Consider the following 17,028-nt stretch of genomic DNA (forward strand, 5'->3'; position numbering starts at 1 on the left):
ACTCTCTTCTTGAAGAACTCTATACCTCTGAGTGACTTTCAAACGTGACGGTTGCAATCCTGAAGTTTGGTTACCAATTTGAATGAGAAGACAGTTCTTTTATTAAAATATCTGCAACAACATTTACATTTTTAAGCTCAGAGCCATCTTATCCACAGCAACGAAAGAGAATTTGGATGAACAGGAACCTCACCTGATTATCAGAAGTTTTGCCTTAACATTAACACAAATATCAATTTAGTGAACATTAACATATGTGTTAGCACTAAAGCAATTTAATTTAAAAGGCTCCCACGTTTAGATTTTGTTCTCTACAAGCAAGCTGCATCCTGATCTTGAGGGTAAGAGGTCTACAGTAGATCTGACTGCTGTCTATAGTGTGAAAATAGCTTGTAACCTCAACCAATTACAGTGGTCTTCAGAAGACACCATGCTGATTTAAAACAGTGAGACCGTCAGGATATACAAAAATTAAATGAACAATCTTAAGCTGGTACTGACGTCATATGGAAAACTTTAGGATGCAGACTACTATAATTTCAAATTATTTAGTCAAAGTACCCATGAGAAGAAAAAAATAAAGAGGTCCTAAGGTGCGCTAACTAATTTAGTGCACGCCTTAGTAAAAGGATCCCAAAGTGTATTAAAACATCATTTGTTACTTTTGCATATGAATCCTGAGCTAGACTTGCTTTTATTTCTTGGGATCCGATTTTAGTGTAAAAGGTTACTTGTATGTAAATGAGAGTTTTAAAGACATTCAGGGCTCCTTTGACGAAGGTGCGCTACGGGTTTTACCGCACGCACCGGATTAGTGCGCGCTAGCCAAAAATCTACCGCCTGCTCAAAAGGAGGCAGTAGCGGCCAGCGCGTGGCATTTTAGCGCGCGCTATTCCGCACGTTAAAGCCCCAGCGCGCCTTTGTAAAAGGAGCCCTTAGTTCAACTTTTCTTTTCAAAGTAGTCCATCTTTACGAAAGATGTATTTTCCTCCTTTCTTGAACTTTACAAGGGCCAACATCTAATCATGCCAGATATGGCACCCGAACCTCGGAAAAGCCCACAAGTTTGTTTGTTTTTTCGTGGCTAGTAATACTGCTTATGAGCTTCTGTTCAGTGCTAGAGTACTAAATATGCTCTGTCCCAATCCCTCCCCCAAATCAAAAATTAAACAATATGCCAGGAAGTTCTTTTTCACCCAGAGGGTGGTGGATACATGGAACGCGCTACCGGAGGATGTGATAACCAGAAGCACGCTACAGGGCTTCAAAGAGGGTCTGGACAGGTACCTGGAGGACAAAGGGATTGAGGGGTACAGATAGGAGTAGAGGTAAGGTTAGAGGGATAGGATTAGAGGTAATTTGTAAAATTAGTCAGAGACCACTGTTCAGGCAGTGGGCCTGATGGGCCGCCGCGAGAGCGGACTGCTGGGCGAGATGGACCTCTGGTCTGCCTCAGCGGAGGCAACTTCTTATGTTCTTATGTTCTCTCCTTTCCATGCTTCCTTGGATAAATGCTCCGACTTTCCCTCTTCTTGAATGGGTAGTGACGCTACATTTCGATGACATGACCCGGAGTGTTGGCAGCCTCGGGTTTCTTCTTGAAACACAGTCCCCAGGCTCCTCCTCTCACTGTTCAGTTCTTTTCCCTCCGTCGTGCAGGCTTGATAAGTATCGCTGGATTTCGTATGGTGCAGCTGAGTGTTTGCTACAAAGCTATCGCAGCGATACTGGTTTTCCTCCTGCACCGGACTTCCCATATTTCCATCACATGTTCCAGAAGCAGCTGGCGCTTCTTGTGAGTTTTGACTGACATAGACAACAATTATATCTCCCTTAAAATTCATTACTTGTCCACTGGAAATAAATGTAGAGTTACTGTTTCCAGTCACATTGCCTAGAGGAAACAGACAAACAAACAAAAAGTGTGATTAATATTTTCATGTTATTCTGTTGCTTCACATTCGCTGGCTTTTTACTAAACCGCGGTAGAGCTTTTTACCACAGGCCAGCAAGGTAAATGCTTTGACGCTCATAGGAACTGGATGAGCGTCGGAGCATTTACCTCACCGGCCCGTGGTAAAAAGCTCTACTGCAGAATTCATGCGCAAGCGTCTACCCTGCTCCACATTTGGCTAGCAACGTTACTCTATCACATCTTGTCTTATTGGAGCCCTGAGGAAGGTGTTTCACCGAAACACGGCCCATGTTGGGTCCGTGAAATACAAATGTGGGTAGAGGGGGGTTTTTTTTAAGCTTTTTTCTGAAGAAATAAAAGGCGTTTTTTGTTGAACATTGTTGGTTTTCACAATTTTTGTTTGGTTTGACATTTTCCCTGTGGAAATTTGGGTCATCTCCTTTGCCTACTGTGCACCCACCCACATTCTTGCCAGACTCTACCCCAAGTATATACTCATTTGCAAAGTGCACATCACATTTAATTAACAGGTTATAAAATCTGGAATATTGGTATTTATGCACATATGTGAATATAGTCAGTGGTTAAAGCTACAGCCTCAGCACCCTAAGATTTTGGGTTTAAATCCACACTGCTTCTTGTGACCTTGAGCATGTCACTTAATCCTCCCATTGCCCCAGCTACATTAGATAGATTGTGAGCCCACCAGGACAGACAGGGAAAAATGTTAGAGTACCTGAATAAATTCATATAAACTGTTCTGAGCTCCCCTGGGAGAATAGTATAAAAAACTGAATACATAAATATAAAGATGTACACTGTCATATAACTACCCTCCTGCATATGCTGTAAAATCATCTTCTAGAGCAGGGGTAGATAATTCTGGTCCTCGAGAGCCACAGGCAGGTAAGATTTTCAGAATATCCACAATGAATATATATATGAGATGGATGTGCATGCACTGCCTCCTTGAGACGCAAATCTATCTCATGCATATTTATTGTGGATATCCTGGAAAGCTGACCTGCCTGTGGCTTTCAAGGACCAGAATTGCCCACTCCTGGTCTAGAGGAAAAGACAGGCACTGCGACCTGCTGCAGGAAAAAGTGTGACAACATCCTGCATCCCTGAAATAGCCTTATTGTAAGCTGCACTGGATCCTTCTAGAAATTTGTGGGATATAAGAAATTGTATGGTATGGTATGGTGTTGTTGAAAGTAAGAATTAACGACCCAGGGCAAATTTTTCCCGCATGGGAACTGGTTTTCTTTTCCCATCTGGTGACTTCTTTTCCTGTCCCTGCCCCATTCCTGCAAGCTGTGTCCATCCGCACAAGCCTTAAACACTTTAAAATCATAAGTGCTCAAGGCTTGTGCAGTTAAGGCAGAGCTTACAAGAACGAGGCAGGGACAAAAACAAAACTTGTGGGGAAATTGAGCTACTGCGGGGACAAATTTGTCCCCGTGTTATTCTCTATACTTCACCACTCTAGAAATCAAAATGTAGTACAAGTGAGCCAAGTAAAGGACAATCAAGCCATTGTGACATCACTAATGAGGTTGGCTCTTAGGCATTGGTGGAATGAGGCATTATGATGTCACAGTACCAGCTCTGGTTATCAGAGGCTGAAACTTTTCACACTATTTATTCAATTTTCTATACTGTTCTCCCAAGTAGAGAATGACATGGGGACACATTTTTCCCCATCCCTGTGGGAACTCATTTTCCTGTCCCTGCCTCATTCCTGCAAGCTCTGTCCTCATCTGCACAAGCCTCAAACACTTTAAAATCATAAGTGTTCGAGGCCTGTGCGGTTAAGGTAGAGCTTACAGGAATGGGACGGGGACACGGACAAAACTCGTGGGTAAATTGAGCTCCTGCAGGGACGGGGACAAATTTGGCTTTGTGTCATTCTCTAGTAAGAATAAGCCCTTAACAGTTTAGATCTCAAGAATCAGTACTCTCTTTCTCCTTCCATTAAAGCAGATTATAACGTGGCCGGCTAACCACCCATTCAATTTTATTTGTGTAACATTTTTACCATAAGTGCAAAATGAGCAGAATCCCTTACCAAATGAAGCTGTGTAGTAATGAAGCAAAGCCCACAAAACAAAGCTCAGAGTAGTGCTTATGCAGCACGCTGGGAGACTTACAGATGCCTCACTGGTTTTATTGTTTTACAGCGGTTTGGCTAAGAGAAAAGCAAGTTTCTAATTAACAGAAGCTTTTCCTCTTTCTAAAAATCCATAAGCTGAATTTATTTTGGCTCCGGTTGATGGAAAGATCGATGTGTCTAACTTCATAGGAGCCAACTTTTCAAAATTATTGGGGGGGTGCTAAACCCAATATTTGCTCAATTGAGTCTGTGTACAGGTCTGTCATACCACCATCATGAGTAGTTCCAGCACAGCAGGCAAGGTCTTTCTCGTAATCCCTGTACAGCCAGAAACATCAGCTAAGATCAATCACGTTAAGAAGATTTCTGGCCAGAGCTATTTTAGGGTAGATAGTCAATGTGATTTAAATCAGTGGTTCTCAACCCTGTCCTAGGGGACCCCCCCAGCCAGTCGGGTTTTCAAGATATCCCTAATGAATATGCATGAGAGAGATTTGCATACCTGTCACTTCCATTATATGCAAATCTCTCTCATGCATATTCATTAGGGATATCTTTGAAAACCCGACTGGCCTGGGGGGGTCCCCTAGGACAGGGTTGAGAACCACTGATTTAAATGGCTAGAAATAGCTGCTGGCAGTTTAAATCACTAGTCCACGGATAACCAGGCATACTCAGAAAGAACAGCTGAAAATACCGGGCCAACACACTATTTTGTGATAGTTCCCAAGGCGGAATAGGCACTTAGCCGTTTAAGTGCTTATATTCAGCACTTTATCAGCTAGGACAGCTGCACCCATAGAACTGAATAAAGCACAATCCTATCTTTATGTGGTTCACCATAGCCATTTAAATGCTGCATATCGCACTTAAATAGCTATGTTTTTGCCATCTGCATATACCCAGAAATTCAGGGCGCGTTAGACATGATCCAGCATTGAATTTCTAAGGGTAACACTAGCGGCGGTCCGCAAAACCTAATTGACAATAATTAGAAGTTACTTGCACCACTTTTTTAGTGCATTTTGTAAAATAGTGCACGTCAGTAGCGAGGGTGAGTAGTGCATCTCCCCCGCCCCCCCCTGCCGCTCGCATGTACCTTCGTTCCCCCGTACCTCTTTAATTTTCATAGCGCGAGCAGCGTTACGAACTTGCTGCCCACATCAGTGTCAGCTCTCCGACATCACTTCCTAGGTGCAGGACATGGAAATGATGTCAGAGAGAGCGCAGACGCCGGCGCGAACAACAGGTTGGAGTTGCTGCTTGAGCTGGCAAAAAGCTAGAGATACGGTGGCAGGGGAGTGAAGGCATGCGTGCAGTGGGGGGGAGGAGTGGGAAGGAGCGGGGTGGAGAGGAGGACGGGTGCCGGTGCCCCCACCAAGATGGCGCCTAAAGTAGATTCCCCCCCCACTTACTTGCTACTGGCATCAGTTCTTTTTTTTTTTTAATCTTTATTCATTTCAAAACTTTAAAATCAAGTATAATATTAACATACATCAATTAAACTTTCAAATACACTTGAAATCTTACAAATGTTTCTCATAATAAAAAATATCCCCCTCCCTAATCCAATTATGTACATAAATATTATTTATCAAAAATCAAAACAGAATTTCCTTCCCCAACCCCCCTACTGTCTTAAAATTTTTATTCAGGGAAAATAATTTCTAATCATTACAATATTCTATTAAAGGCCTCCACACATCCTTAAATTTATTATAATTTACTTTTTGGACACCAGGATGGCGCCTAGGGTAGACCACCTCCCCCCCCCCCCAACTTACTATGTTACTGGCGTCAGTTCTAATGTGCAAATCTCAAAAGGGGTGTGGCCAGGGGAGGAGTATGAGCGGATCATAGTCCTTCCTAAAAGTTAGGTGCATTGCTACAGAATACTCCCCATCTGCACACAACTTGGGTACAGGTATTTAGGCCTGGTTTTCAGTAGCCTAAATGGGTGCTCCTGAATTGTTAGTGATGTGTACAGCCACTAAGCCACGTTAAAATATTTAGGACTCAGTTTGTTGGGGGAATATGGACCCAACACGGTCCGTGTTTCGACAATGCTGTCTTCTTCAGGGGTTCCTGGAAGTCCTGAAATGAAGGTTTGTGGATTAGAGGCTAAAAACAATCTCGGACATAACTCTACGCAAATGAAAAGTTCTCCGGCGATTGAGAACTTCTCATTCGCGCAGAGTTTCGTCCGAGATTGGTTTTAGCCTCTGATCCACAAACCTTCATATCAAGACTTCCAGGGATCCCTGAAGGAGACAGCACTGTCGAAACACGGACCGTGTTGGGTCAATCTGAGTCCTAGATATTTTTAATGTGGATTATTGGATTATATTTTTAAGAAAGCCTGCATCTTGAACATCACCTTCTCCACAGAGTTTTTTGTTCTTACTCGATTTTCATTTTTGTGGAGCACCAATGGGTCAACTTTCTGGTTTACAGCCAGTAAGCACAATTCTATATACTGTGCCTAACTTTTAAAGAATTGCGCTAAGCACCATCCATATCGGCACTGGTTTGTTTGTTTTTTTTAATGCTTTCATTTTACTAAATATTGTAGGTCCACGTGGAAGCACTGCATGTAGTCCCATACATTAGCCCCTATAATTGACATGGTGTAAATGCGCATGCCTAAATGCAGAAGCATTAATGTCAATACGCAGTGTTTTATAACACAAATTTCAAGCATAATTGCCAGGGTAGAATAGGTTCACAACCTGCGCAAAACGGGCACCCAAATTGTGACACCCAATTATAGAAGTTGCCTTCATTGTTCAATCAAAATAGAATTCATAACATTAGTCACCATTTCACACATAACACTTGGAAGTGATTTAGCACTTGTAGGGAAAAAAAAGGATTTGATTTATTCAGGTCAATATTCAAATGCTATGGTCAGAATTTTTGTTTATCTTTATTTATTCATTCAATTTTCTAGACTGTTCTCCTAGGGTAGCTCAGAATGGTTGACATTAATTTATACAGATGCTCAAGCATTTTTCCCAGTCTGGGCTCACAATCTATCTAATGTACTTGGGGCAATGGGGGGGGGGATTAAGTGACTTGCCCACGGTCACAATGAGTAGCGTGAGTTTGAACCCACAACATTAGGGTGCTGAGTCTGTAGCTTTAACCGGTTCATAGACAACGGCGCGAAAGACAAAGGCGCGCGCCGACAACTGAGCGCAAGACAGAGGCGCGCACTGAAGAAAATTACAGTTTTTAGGGGCTCCGACGGGGGGTTTTGTTGGGGAACCCCCCCCCACACTTTACTTAATAGACATCGCGCCGGCGTTATGGGGGGGGTTTGGGGGGTTGTAACCCTCCACATTTTACTGTAAACTTAACTTTTTCCCTAAAAACAGGGAAAAAGTTAAGTTTTCAATAAAATGTGGGGGGTTACAACCCCCCACACCCCCCACAACACGGCGCGATGTCTATTAAGTAAAGTGGGGGTTCCCCCCACACACACCCCCTTCGGAGCCCTAAAAACAGTAATTTAGAGTGGCACACGCCTCCGCGCTGCGCTCAATTGTCTGGGCGTGCCTTTGTCCCGGCGCACTTTTGACCTGACACCGCTTTAACCTCTGTGCCACACAATCCCTACACTCATTTGGATTTCACTCGCACATTTTCATTAGTAGCTTGAGATGAGGTAACATTCAAGTGCAACAGGAGGATTAACAGTCTATGTTTGTGGCTGAGGCAATAGAGGGATAAGCGACTTGCACCTAGATCAGAATGAACAATAATGGATGGGTTTCCCTTGTCAGTTCAGTGGTACCCCCCCCCCCCCCCCCACATCAGCAGTGATTTATAAATATGCATGTTGAGTGCCACCAGTGTAGAGTCTCACTTATACGACCTGCACTTATCTGACATTTTAGATTATCCAACATACCAATACTTTTTCCATTTTATATATATGACAAATTGAATTCCACCAAAAAGTGTAATTCAATTTAGTGTAATCCTTCCAGTTCTGAGTAATTTGCTGTATGGCGACCCCTGTTAAAATTAATAAAAGTTTATTATTGCTAGCTGAAATCGGACTTTGTGTTCTCATTGCTGTTCCAAATAATATTGTATCATATGATAGTCCAACATGATTTTCTAATAAATTATTAATTTGGGGCCAAATTAATTTCCAAAAGGAATTAATGCAGGGACAAAAGAATAGTAAATGGTCCAATGTCCCCACTTCAAGGTTATATTAAAAAATTTAATAAAATATGGGGACCATTGACAAATTATTCTATTGATCAGATATAATAACACATGTATAGAATATATAGAAGGGGTAGGGAGGGAAAACTATTGTAATATTAATATGATATAAAATTCTGATAAAGGGTTTATTTAATTCACATTGTAAGAACATTTAATAATAATTTCAAGTGTTTTTTCATAATTGAATGTATTACACGTATTTCACTTGATGTAAGAATTTAAAAAAAGAATAAAAAAGATTAAAAAAAAAAAAAGATTATCCAACATACCTAGGTGATGTCACAGCCTCATTAATGAGATGTGTGTGGGTTTCTCTCTCTTTCTTGAGTCACATTTAGTTAAAAGGAAGCAGTGCTACATAAGATTTTAGGGGATATTAAGGGGAAAATTCTATAAATAGTGCAAAAACTTAGGACTGAAAAGATTGGCTCTCGGCTAGTATTCTATAAAGAACGCCTAACTTTTTTAGAAAACCGGCACAGCCAGTCCAATGTTCAAAGATTATGCACAGATCGGCCAATTCTATAACTCAGCATCTAACTTTTTGGAATGCCCATGACCTGCCCTTGACCCTTCCCTGGCCATACCCTCTTTGATTGTGCATAAGAAAAGTTAAGCACCAAATTATAGAATAATGCACAGGAGAGATTTACACACAACTTCATTTAGGCACCAATTAGCAACAATTAAGTGGACAGTTTGTGCCTTCTACCTCGTTAAGGTGCACATGGATCTTAGATCTGAGTACAAATTCTGACACCTAAAGCTCCCTGTATCTCAAAAGAGATATAGCGGAATTTGAAAAGGTTCAAAAAAGAGTGACCAAAATGATAAAGGGAAAGGAACTCCTCTTGTATGAGGAAACATAGAAACATAGAAAGATGACGGCAGATAAGGGCTATAGCCCATCAAGTCTGCCCACACTATTTACCCACCCTCTTAAGTCTACTGACCCCCTAAAATATAATTGTAATTATACTGTCGCTCTACTGACCCGCTCATTCAAGTCCTAGTGACCCTATCCCTTAGCATGACCTCGTAGGGATCCCACATAGGTATCCCATTTGTTCTTGAAGTCTAGGATGCTGCGTGCCTCGACCACCTGCACTGGAAGCTTGTTCCAATGCTCAATCACTCTCTCCGTGAAGAAGTACTTCCTGGCGTCTCCACGAAACTTCCCTCCCTTGAGTTTGAGCGGATGTCCTCTTGTGGTCGAGGGTCCCTTGAGAAGAAAGATATCATCTTCCACCTCGATCCGTCCCGTGATGTACTTAAATGTCTCAATCATGTCTCCCCTCTCCCTACTAAAGACTAAAGAGGTTAGGACTCTTCAGTTTGGAAAAGAGACAGCTGAGGGAAGATATAATTGAAGTCTACAAAATCTTGAGTGGTGTAGAATGAGTACAAGTGAATCAATTTTTTTACTCAATCAAAAATTACAAAGACTAGGGGACACTCGAAGTTAGAGGACACGCAAGAAGTTTTAATACCAAGAGGAAGAAATTTTTTTTGCATTCAACAAATAGTTAATCTTTGGAACTCGTCAGAGGTTGTGATTAAAGTGGTTAGCAAAGCTAGGTTTAAAAAAGTTTTGAACAATTCCTGAAGGAAAAGTTTATAGTCTGCTATGAAGACAGACCTGGGGGAAGCCACTGCTTACCCTGTGATCGGTAGCATGGAATGTTGCTACTGTTTGGATTTCTGCCAGGTACTGGACTATATGGATCACTGATCAGACCCAATATTGCTATTCTTATGTTCTTATGAACAGAATCCTGGGGTAAGCTTGTTACTGCTTCTTCTTTTGAAATATGCATGCAATATGCCTTGCTTTTATCCCTCATCCATTTAATAATAATAACAACTTTATTTTTATATACCGCCATACCATAAACAGTTCTAAGTGGTTTACAAGGGAAGAGACTGTATACAGACAGCGACATTAACATAGAAACATAGAAGATGACGGCAGAAAAGGGCTACAGCCCATCAAGTCTGCCCACTCTGCTTACCCACCCCCTGTCTATGCCCTAATGACCCAATTTCCTTATCTTGACCCTCGTAGGGATCCCACATGGGTATCCTATTTATTCTTAAAGTCTGGCACGCTGTCTGCCTCGATCACCTGCACTGGAAGCTTGTTCCAATGATCAACCACTCTCTCTGTGAAGAAATACTTTCTGGTGTCGCCATGAAATTTTCCGCCCCTGAGTTTGAGCGGGTGCCCTCTTGTGGCCGAGGGTCCCTTGAAAAAGAAAATATCATCTTCCACTTCAACACGTCCCGTGAGGTACTTAAATGTTTCGATCATGTCTCCCCTCTCCCTACGTTCCTCAAGAGTGTAGAGCTGCAATTTTTTCAGTCTCTCTTCGTACGAGAGACCCTTGAGCCCCGAGATCATCCTGGTGGCCGTCCGTTGAACGAAACTTTCAAAATTGCATTGGCATGTTTAAGTTTAGTCAAGTTTATCTGGAAGAGTTTTGGAAGTACATCAGGTTTAAGTAGGATCAGAGAAATTTGTCAAAGAGATAAGTTTTTATTGACTTCCTAAACGTTTGGTACGAAAGTGCGTTTGAGATGAAGTTGATTAAACATTTGTTCCATTTGCCTGCTTGGAATGATAGTGTTCTATCGAGGTATCTCTTGTAGGTGCAGCCCTTTAGGGATGGAAAAGCGAACAAGTAGGGTACTGTGTGTATTAGTTGTGCCTGAGAATTCAAATTGGTGAGACAGATAGGTTAGGGATGAACCTGTCATTGTTTTGAAGCAAAGGCAAGCAAACTTAAAAATGGCGCTTGTTTCCATAGGCAGCCAGTGTAGTTTTTTGTAATATGGGCTTACACCTCCAAAAGAACTTTAAGATCCGCTGAACAGCATTTGCTAACGATTCCCTCCCTTAAAATTATAAATACTCGACGACAGTTGATCTTTTCAGTTACAGCTCCCCAAACCTGGAATTCTCTCCCTAGCCATTTAAGGGAAGAAACTAATATAGAAAAATTTAAAAGTAAACTGAAGACTTTTCTCTTTAAAGATGCCTTCATAAACTAATCATAAGAGGCTTTTCCAAACTAATCTTTTAGTCTTTGAACTAATTTTATTTTTATTTTTACAATTTTATTGAAATAATCTTAAATTTTTTTTTTAACTCCCCTTTCCTTATGTGTCCCCCTTACTTGTTTCTTCAACTTCTACACAAATTGTAATTCTTTCCCATCTCTTCCCTATGTTTCTAGTCTTGTTAAATTTGTCAATAGTCTTGTTAGTCTCATTTACTGTATTATCCCCCTTATATTGTAATTTTATCAACATGTACATCGCTTAGAATTTAGATTAAGCGATTAATCAAATTATTATTAAACTTGAATCCTGCCTATAGGGGGGAATTCATCCAAGGGTGCTAACAGATTTAGCATGCGCTAATGATTAGCGTACGCTAAACATTAAAATGCCCATTATATTCCTGTAGGCATCTTTAACATTTAGCGCGTGCTAATTATTAGCAATCACTAAATCTGTCAATACTATTTCACAAATCCCCCCTCCTCCTTAGATGCCAAATTATAGAATTAAGGGATTGTGTGTCTGTACATGCAAAAGGCTAATAGGAGTGCCAACCTCCCAAGTTGCAGGAGGAAGACTCTTTGGCCACTTATCATCTTGAACTTACGTCCCAAAGCTGTGTGGTATTTGTAGTCAGCCCTGTGCATAAGGATAGGGTCACTTGAAACCCAAGACTGATCTAAGAACTCCCTCTTTCGAATGGGGTAACTTGGTAGCGTTGGAATAGGCATGCTTCACACAGAAATGCAGTTAATGTGCACGTTAACATATTTTCTGGAGGAAAACCACAAGTTGTAAGTCTTTGAATAGTCTCTGTTCTGCCTCAGCAAGGTTATAATCATTCTAAATAAAAGTCTTAAATCCCTTAGCTCAGTGAGTTTATTTGGTCCCAAAGGAATATCTGTAACAGAGCTGGCATCTTGGCCAACCTGCCTGCAGATTTGGCAGGAGGCCTGCACCCTGAATACATCTCCTAGGAGCAACCACAAGATCTACCACATACAGGAAGTAGCTGAGTTCTACTTTTATGACTTTGTCTGTCTGTCCACCTCACTACCACCTAGACTCAGTTCTCAGGCTCGTATTCACTCTAACTGCGACGCTCTGATTAATTTCCCTGGGCTGCTATAGAGAACAACAAACTCAATAAGCTGCAAAATGAATCGATGACACGGGAGACAGATTTAGAGAATGACACGGGGACAAATTTGTCACTTAGCCTCCAGAATCTCAATATCTCTGTCTTGTCCCCGCCAGTTCTTCTCCTTTCTCATTCCTGCAAGCTCTGCCTTAACCGCACAATCCTTGTACACTTATGATTTTTAAGTGTTCAAGGCTTGTGCAGATGAGGACAAACTTGCAGGGATGGGCCAGGGAAAGGGACAGAGCTTGCAGGGATGAGACGGGGATAGAGAGATCCCTCAAAATTGTAACACCCTGGATCTCATTTCAAGAAAACAGTTACTGTCTTCTCTGGGTTGTACATATTACATCAGGAAATATATGAATTACGGTAAGCAATTCATAAATTTGTCATTTCTAAAGAATAAGCCTCATGAGCTCTTTCAAGTTGTGATGGATTTGAGTGGGGATGGAGTAAAGCTGAGCCACTGACGCTGTTCTTAGTTCTCCCCAGCCCTAGAAAAATACTAGAACCTGCAGAAAAAAATTCAAAATCTGCACGCGAGCAAAAACCCACAATCACCGCACAAAGACAGATAGGGTGGGGAACTATACCGGTCTACAGGCTAACAGAAAGAAAATTAGCAGGTAAGAACCTATTTCTCTTTCTGTATTGCCTGGTAGACCGGTATAGTTCCTTACAGATGGGACGTACCAAAGCAGTACCCATCAAGGGTGGGACCCCCGAAAGGCTGACACTAGAACACGTTCACCGAATACTGTGTCCCAATGTGCTTGAACATCCACACGGTAGTGTCTGACAAAGGAATGCAAAGAAGACCACATGCAGCCTTGCAAATATCCACTGGAGGCACTAGAGAAGACTCAGCCCAGGAAGCTGCCTGACCCCTAGTGGAATGAGCTTTGAGAAATTCTGGAGCAGGCTTCTTCTTCAGAAGATAAGTGGACGCAATAGTCTCCTTGATCCAGCGCACAATAGTAGCCTTAGAAGCGCCATCCCCCTTACGAGGACCCGCTAGAAGGAAAAAGAGGTGATATGACAAGGCCGCAAGCTGAACCTGGAGAGAAGACCAAGCCAGTCCCCTGTTCAGGCCATCCTGCAAGAACTCTAAGATGTTAGGCAAGGAAGTGCGAAAACTAGTGCTGCCCGATTCACAATTCGAATCGGTTCACCCATTCACTTTGGGTGAATCGATTTAGATTTTTTTTAAAAAATCGGCTTCCCGATTTGGATCCTCTCCCCTCGCCCCCTAAAGCAGGAGCGGCAGCACTGCTCTTGCTGGCTGGCCGCTGCTGCACCTGTTTTAGAGGGCGAGGAGGGAGGGTTAGTCGGGAAGTGATGCAATCCGGCTTCCCTCCTGGCCTCCCCGAAGGACTGCCCCCCCGAAAGACTGCGCACCCCCCTCCCCGAGGAAGGCCTCCATGTTCCCCCTAGCCTCCCCAAACCGTTTACCTTATAACTTGCGCCTGCAGCCGAAGATCGCGGTTACAGCGTCTTTGCAGTGCTTTAAGCTGTTTCCTCCGCCACGATTCTGCCTCTGATGTCAGAGGAGGGGCGGGACCGCAGCAGAGGAAAACAGCTCAAAGCACTGCAAAGATGTTGTAACCGCGATCTTTGGCTGCAGGCTCAAGCTATAAGGTAAACGGTTCGGGAAGGCCAGGGGGAATACGGAGGCCTTCCCGGGGGGGGGGGGGGGGTGCGCAGTCTTTTGGGGGGCAATCCTTCGTGGGGGAAGTCTTTTGTGGGGTAGTCCTTCAGGGGGTGGGACAGGTCTTGGGAGGTGCAGGCCTTCAAGGGGGGAAAAAGCCTTTAAGGGAGGACAGGCCTTCAAAGGGGAGACAGGCCAGGGATGGTGGCATAGGCCTTCAGGGGGGACAGGCAGGCCTTCGGGGGGGCAGTCCTTTAAGTCCCCCTGTTCAAGGGGGGAACAGGCCTTTAAGGGGGGACAGATCAGGGATGGTGGCATAGGCCTTCAGGGGGGACAGGCAGGCCTTCGGGAACAGTCCTTCAGGGGGTGGGACAGGCCTTGGGGGGGTGCAGGCCTTTAAGGGGGGACAGGCCTTCAAAGGGGGAACAGGCCAGGGATGGTGGCATAGGCCTTCAGGGAGGCAGGCAGGCCTTCGGGAGCAGTCCTTTGGGGGGGGGGGCAGTCCTTTAAGACAGTCCTTTAAGTCCCCCTATTCAAGGGGGGAACAGATCAGGGATGGTGGCATAGGCCTTCAGAGAGGGACACGCAGGCCTTCGGGGGCAGTCCTTCAAGGGAGGACAGGCCTTCAAAGAGGGGACAGACCAGGGATGGTGGCATAGGCCTTCAGGGGGGACAGGCCTCCAGGGATAGGGGAGGGGGGCCCTGGTGCAGAAGTACACGGAGGGAGGGAATGGGGTTCAAAGACGTGCATATGCCAGACTTTGGGGGGGGGGAAGAAATAATGGGTCTAAAAATAGAGGAGATGGAGAGAGATGATGGACAATGGGATTTAGGGAGGGAAGGAACAGAAAGGGAGAGAAGTTGGACACAAGGGATGGTGTGGAGGGGGGGATAGAGATACTGGATAGGAGGGTAGTTGGGAAAAGAAAGGGAGAGATGGTGGACCCTGGGGTGGTGGGGAAGGAGGGAGAGATGCTGTTTGAAAGAGTAGTTAAGAAAAGTGGATCTGTGGATGGAGACAAAAAAAAAGAAAGATGCCAGACCTCCGGGGGAGTGAAGGGAAACAGAAGGGGAGGACAGAGATGGCAGATGGATGGTTAGAACATATAAAGAAGGAGATCCTGGCAAGCAAGTTATCAGAAGACAACCAGAGCCTGGGACCAACAAGATTTGAATAATAACCAGACAACAAAAGGTAGAAAAACTAATTATATTTTCCATTTTGTAATTATAATATGTCAGATTTGAAACATGTATCCTATTAGACCGCAAACGTGGGCTAGGATTTAATAGAGAGAGGAAAAGTGTTTTTTGTTTGTTTATTTTGTTTACACCACAGCGCCAGTGTGGTTAGGAGAAGGCAAAGGGGGTGAAGAGGCTATAAAATAAACCCACCAGGATGTTTGAAAAAAAACACCCAATTGGGCAGGAAAAACGAATCGAAAAACCAATTCAGTAGGCTGAATCGAATCGAAATTTTTTTTCCTGAGTCGGGCAGCACTAGCGAAAACCATTCCTCAAAGAGACGCCAAACCCTCACATAAGCCCTAGAAATAGAAAGCTTCTGGGACCCCAAGATCGTAGATATCACTTTATCTGAATACCCCTTCTTACCTAGGCGACCCCTTTCATGAGCCAAGCCGTAAGACAGAAGGATCGAACACTGGAATGGGACCCTGAGTGAGAAGGTTGTCCAAGAGAGGCAGAGGAAGAGGATCTGCCACCAGATGCCTCACCAGATCCGCATACCATGGTCGTCGAGGCCAATCCGGAGCCACCAGAACCACGACGCCCAGATGGCGAATTATGCAGAGAAGAACTCTGCCCACTAATGGCCATTGAGGGAACACATACAACAGCCCCTCCATTGGCCATGGTTGAACCAGAGCATCCAGGCCCGTGGCCTGACAGTCTCTGCGACGACTGAAGAAGCGGGGTGTTTGGCGTTGACACTTGTGGCCATCAGGTCCATGAGTGGCTAACCCCAAGACTGCACTATCAACTAAAAGGCCACCGGGCTTAGACACTTTGCTCCGGGATCTAGCACATGACGACTTAGGAAGTCCGCTTGAACATTCTCCACTACGGCTATGTAGGATGTTGATATTTCTTGAAAGTGCGACTCCGCCAAGACCATGAGCAGAGCCGCCTCCTGTGCCACCAAAGTGCTCCTGGTGCCCCCTGATGATTGAAATAGGCCACAACCCGGACTGACTTGCCCATCAGAAAGGACTGGAAGGCTAGCAACGCCAGATGGATGACTCTGGTCTCCAAGACACTGATCGACCAAGAAGCTTCCTCTGTGGACCAGGTGCCCTGAGCTGAGTGACCTAGACACTGAGCTCCCCAACCGAGAAGACTGGCATCCATGAGCAGCACCGTCCACTGCGGCTGTTCTAGACTCGCCTCTTGAACAAGATGGTGGGGGCTGGAGCCACCAACAAAGAAATCCCTAAGCTCCCAGAAGCGGAACACAGTGATCCAGACTGTGCCTCTGAGGTGACCACTTCCGAATAACAGCATACTGAAGAGGACGCATGTAGGCCCACGACCACCTCACCACATCAAGGGAGGCTGCCATCGATCCCATGACTTGGCGGAAATCCTGCGCCCGAGGACACCAGGATGCCGAATCGGAGATTGCAATTTGCTTACCCGGGCCTCTGGAAGGAAGACCTTCCCCAAGGAGGTGTTGAACCGCACTCCTAGATACTCCAGGCACTGAGAGGGAGCCAGCCGGCTCTTGGCAAAGTTGACTATGCATCCCATCAACTGCAGAAACTCCACCATCCGAGCCATGACCCGGGTGCTTTCCTGGAACGACTTTGCTCGAATCAGCCAGTCGTCCAGGTAGGAATGAACTAGAATGCCCTCTTTGCGCAACACCGCCGCGATGACCA

General features: G+C 44.3%; 1 protein-coding gene across 2 annotated transcripts in view; it reads right to left on the reverse strand.

Annotated features, from left to right (window-relative positions):
• Positions 1-1,377: 1,377 nt before the first annotated feature.
• Positions 1,378-17,028, reverse strand: part of TNFRSF11A (TNF receptor superfamily member 11a) — a 108,483-nt gene continuing 92,832 nt past the window's right edge. For both annotated transcript variants that reach the window (XM_033934991.1, XM_033934990.1), the window contains exon 10: positions 1,378-1,894. In XM_033934991.1, the coding sequence (XP_033790882.1) occupies positions 1,470-1,894 (425 nt within the window). In that variant the 3' untranslated portion in view covers positions 1,378-1,469. The remainder of the gene's footprint in view (positions 1,895-17,028) is intronic.

Source organism: Geotrypetes seraphini, chromosome 2 (assembly GCF_902459505.1).
Source record: "Geotrypetes seraphini chromosome 2, aGeoSer1.1, whole genome shotgun sequence".
NCBI lineage: Eukaryota > Metazoa > Chordata > Amphibia > Gymnophiona > Dermophiidae > Geotrypetes > Geotrypetes seraphini.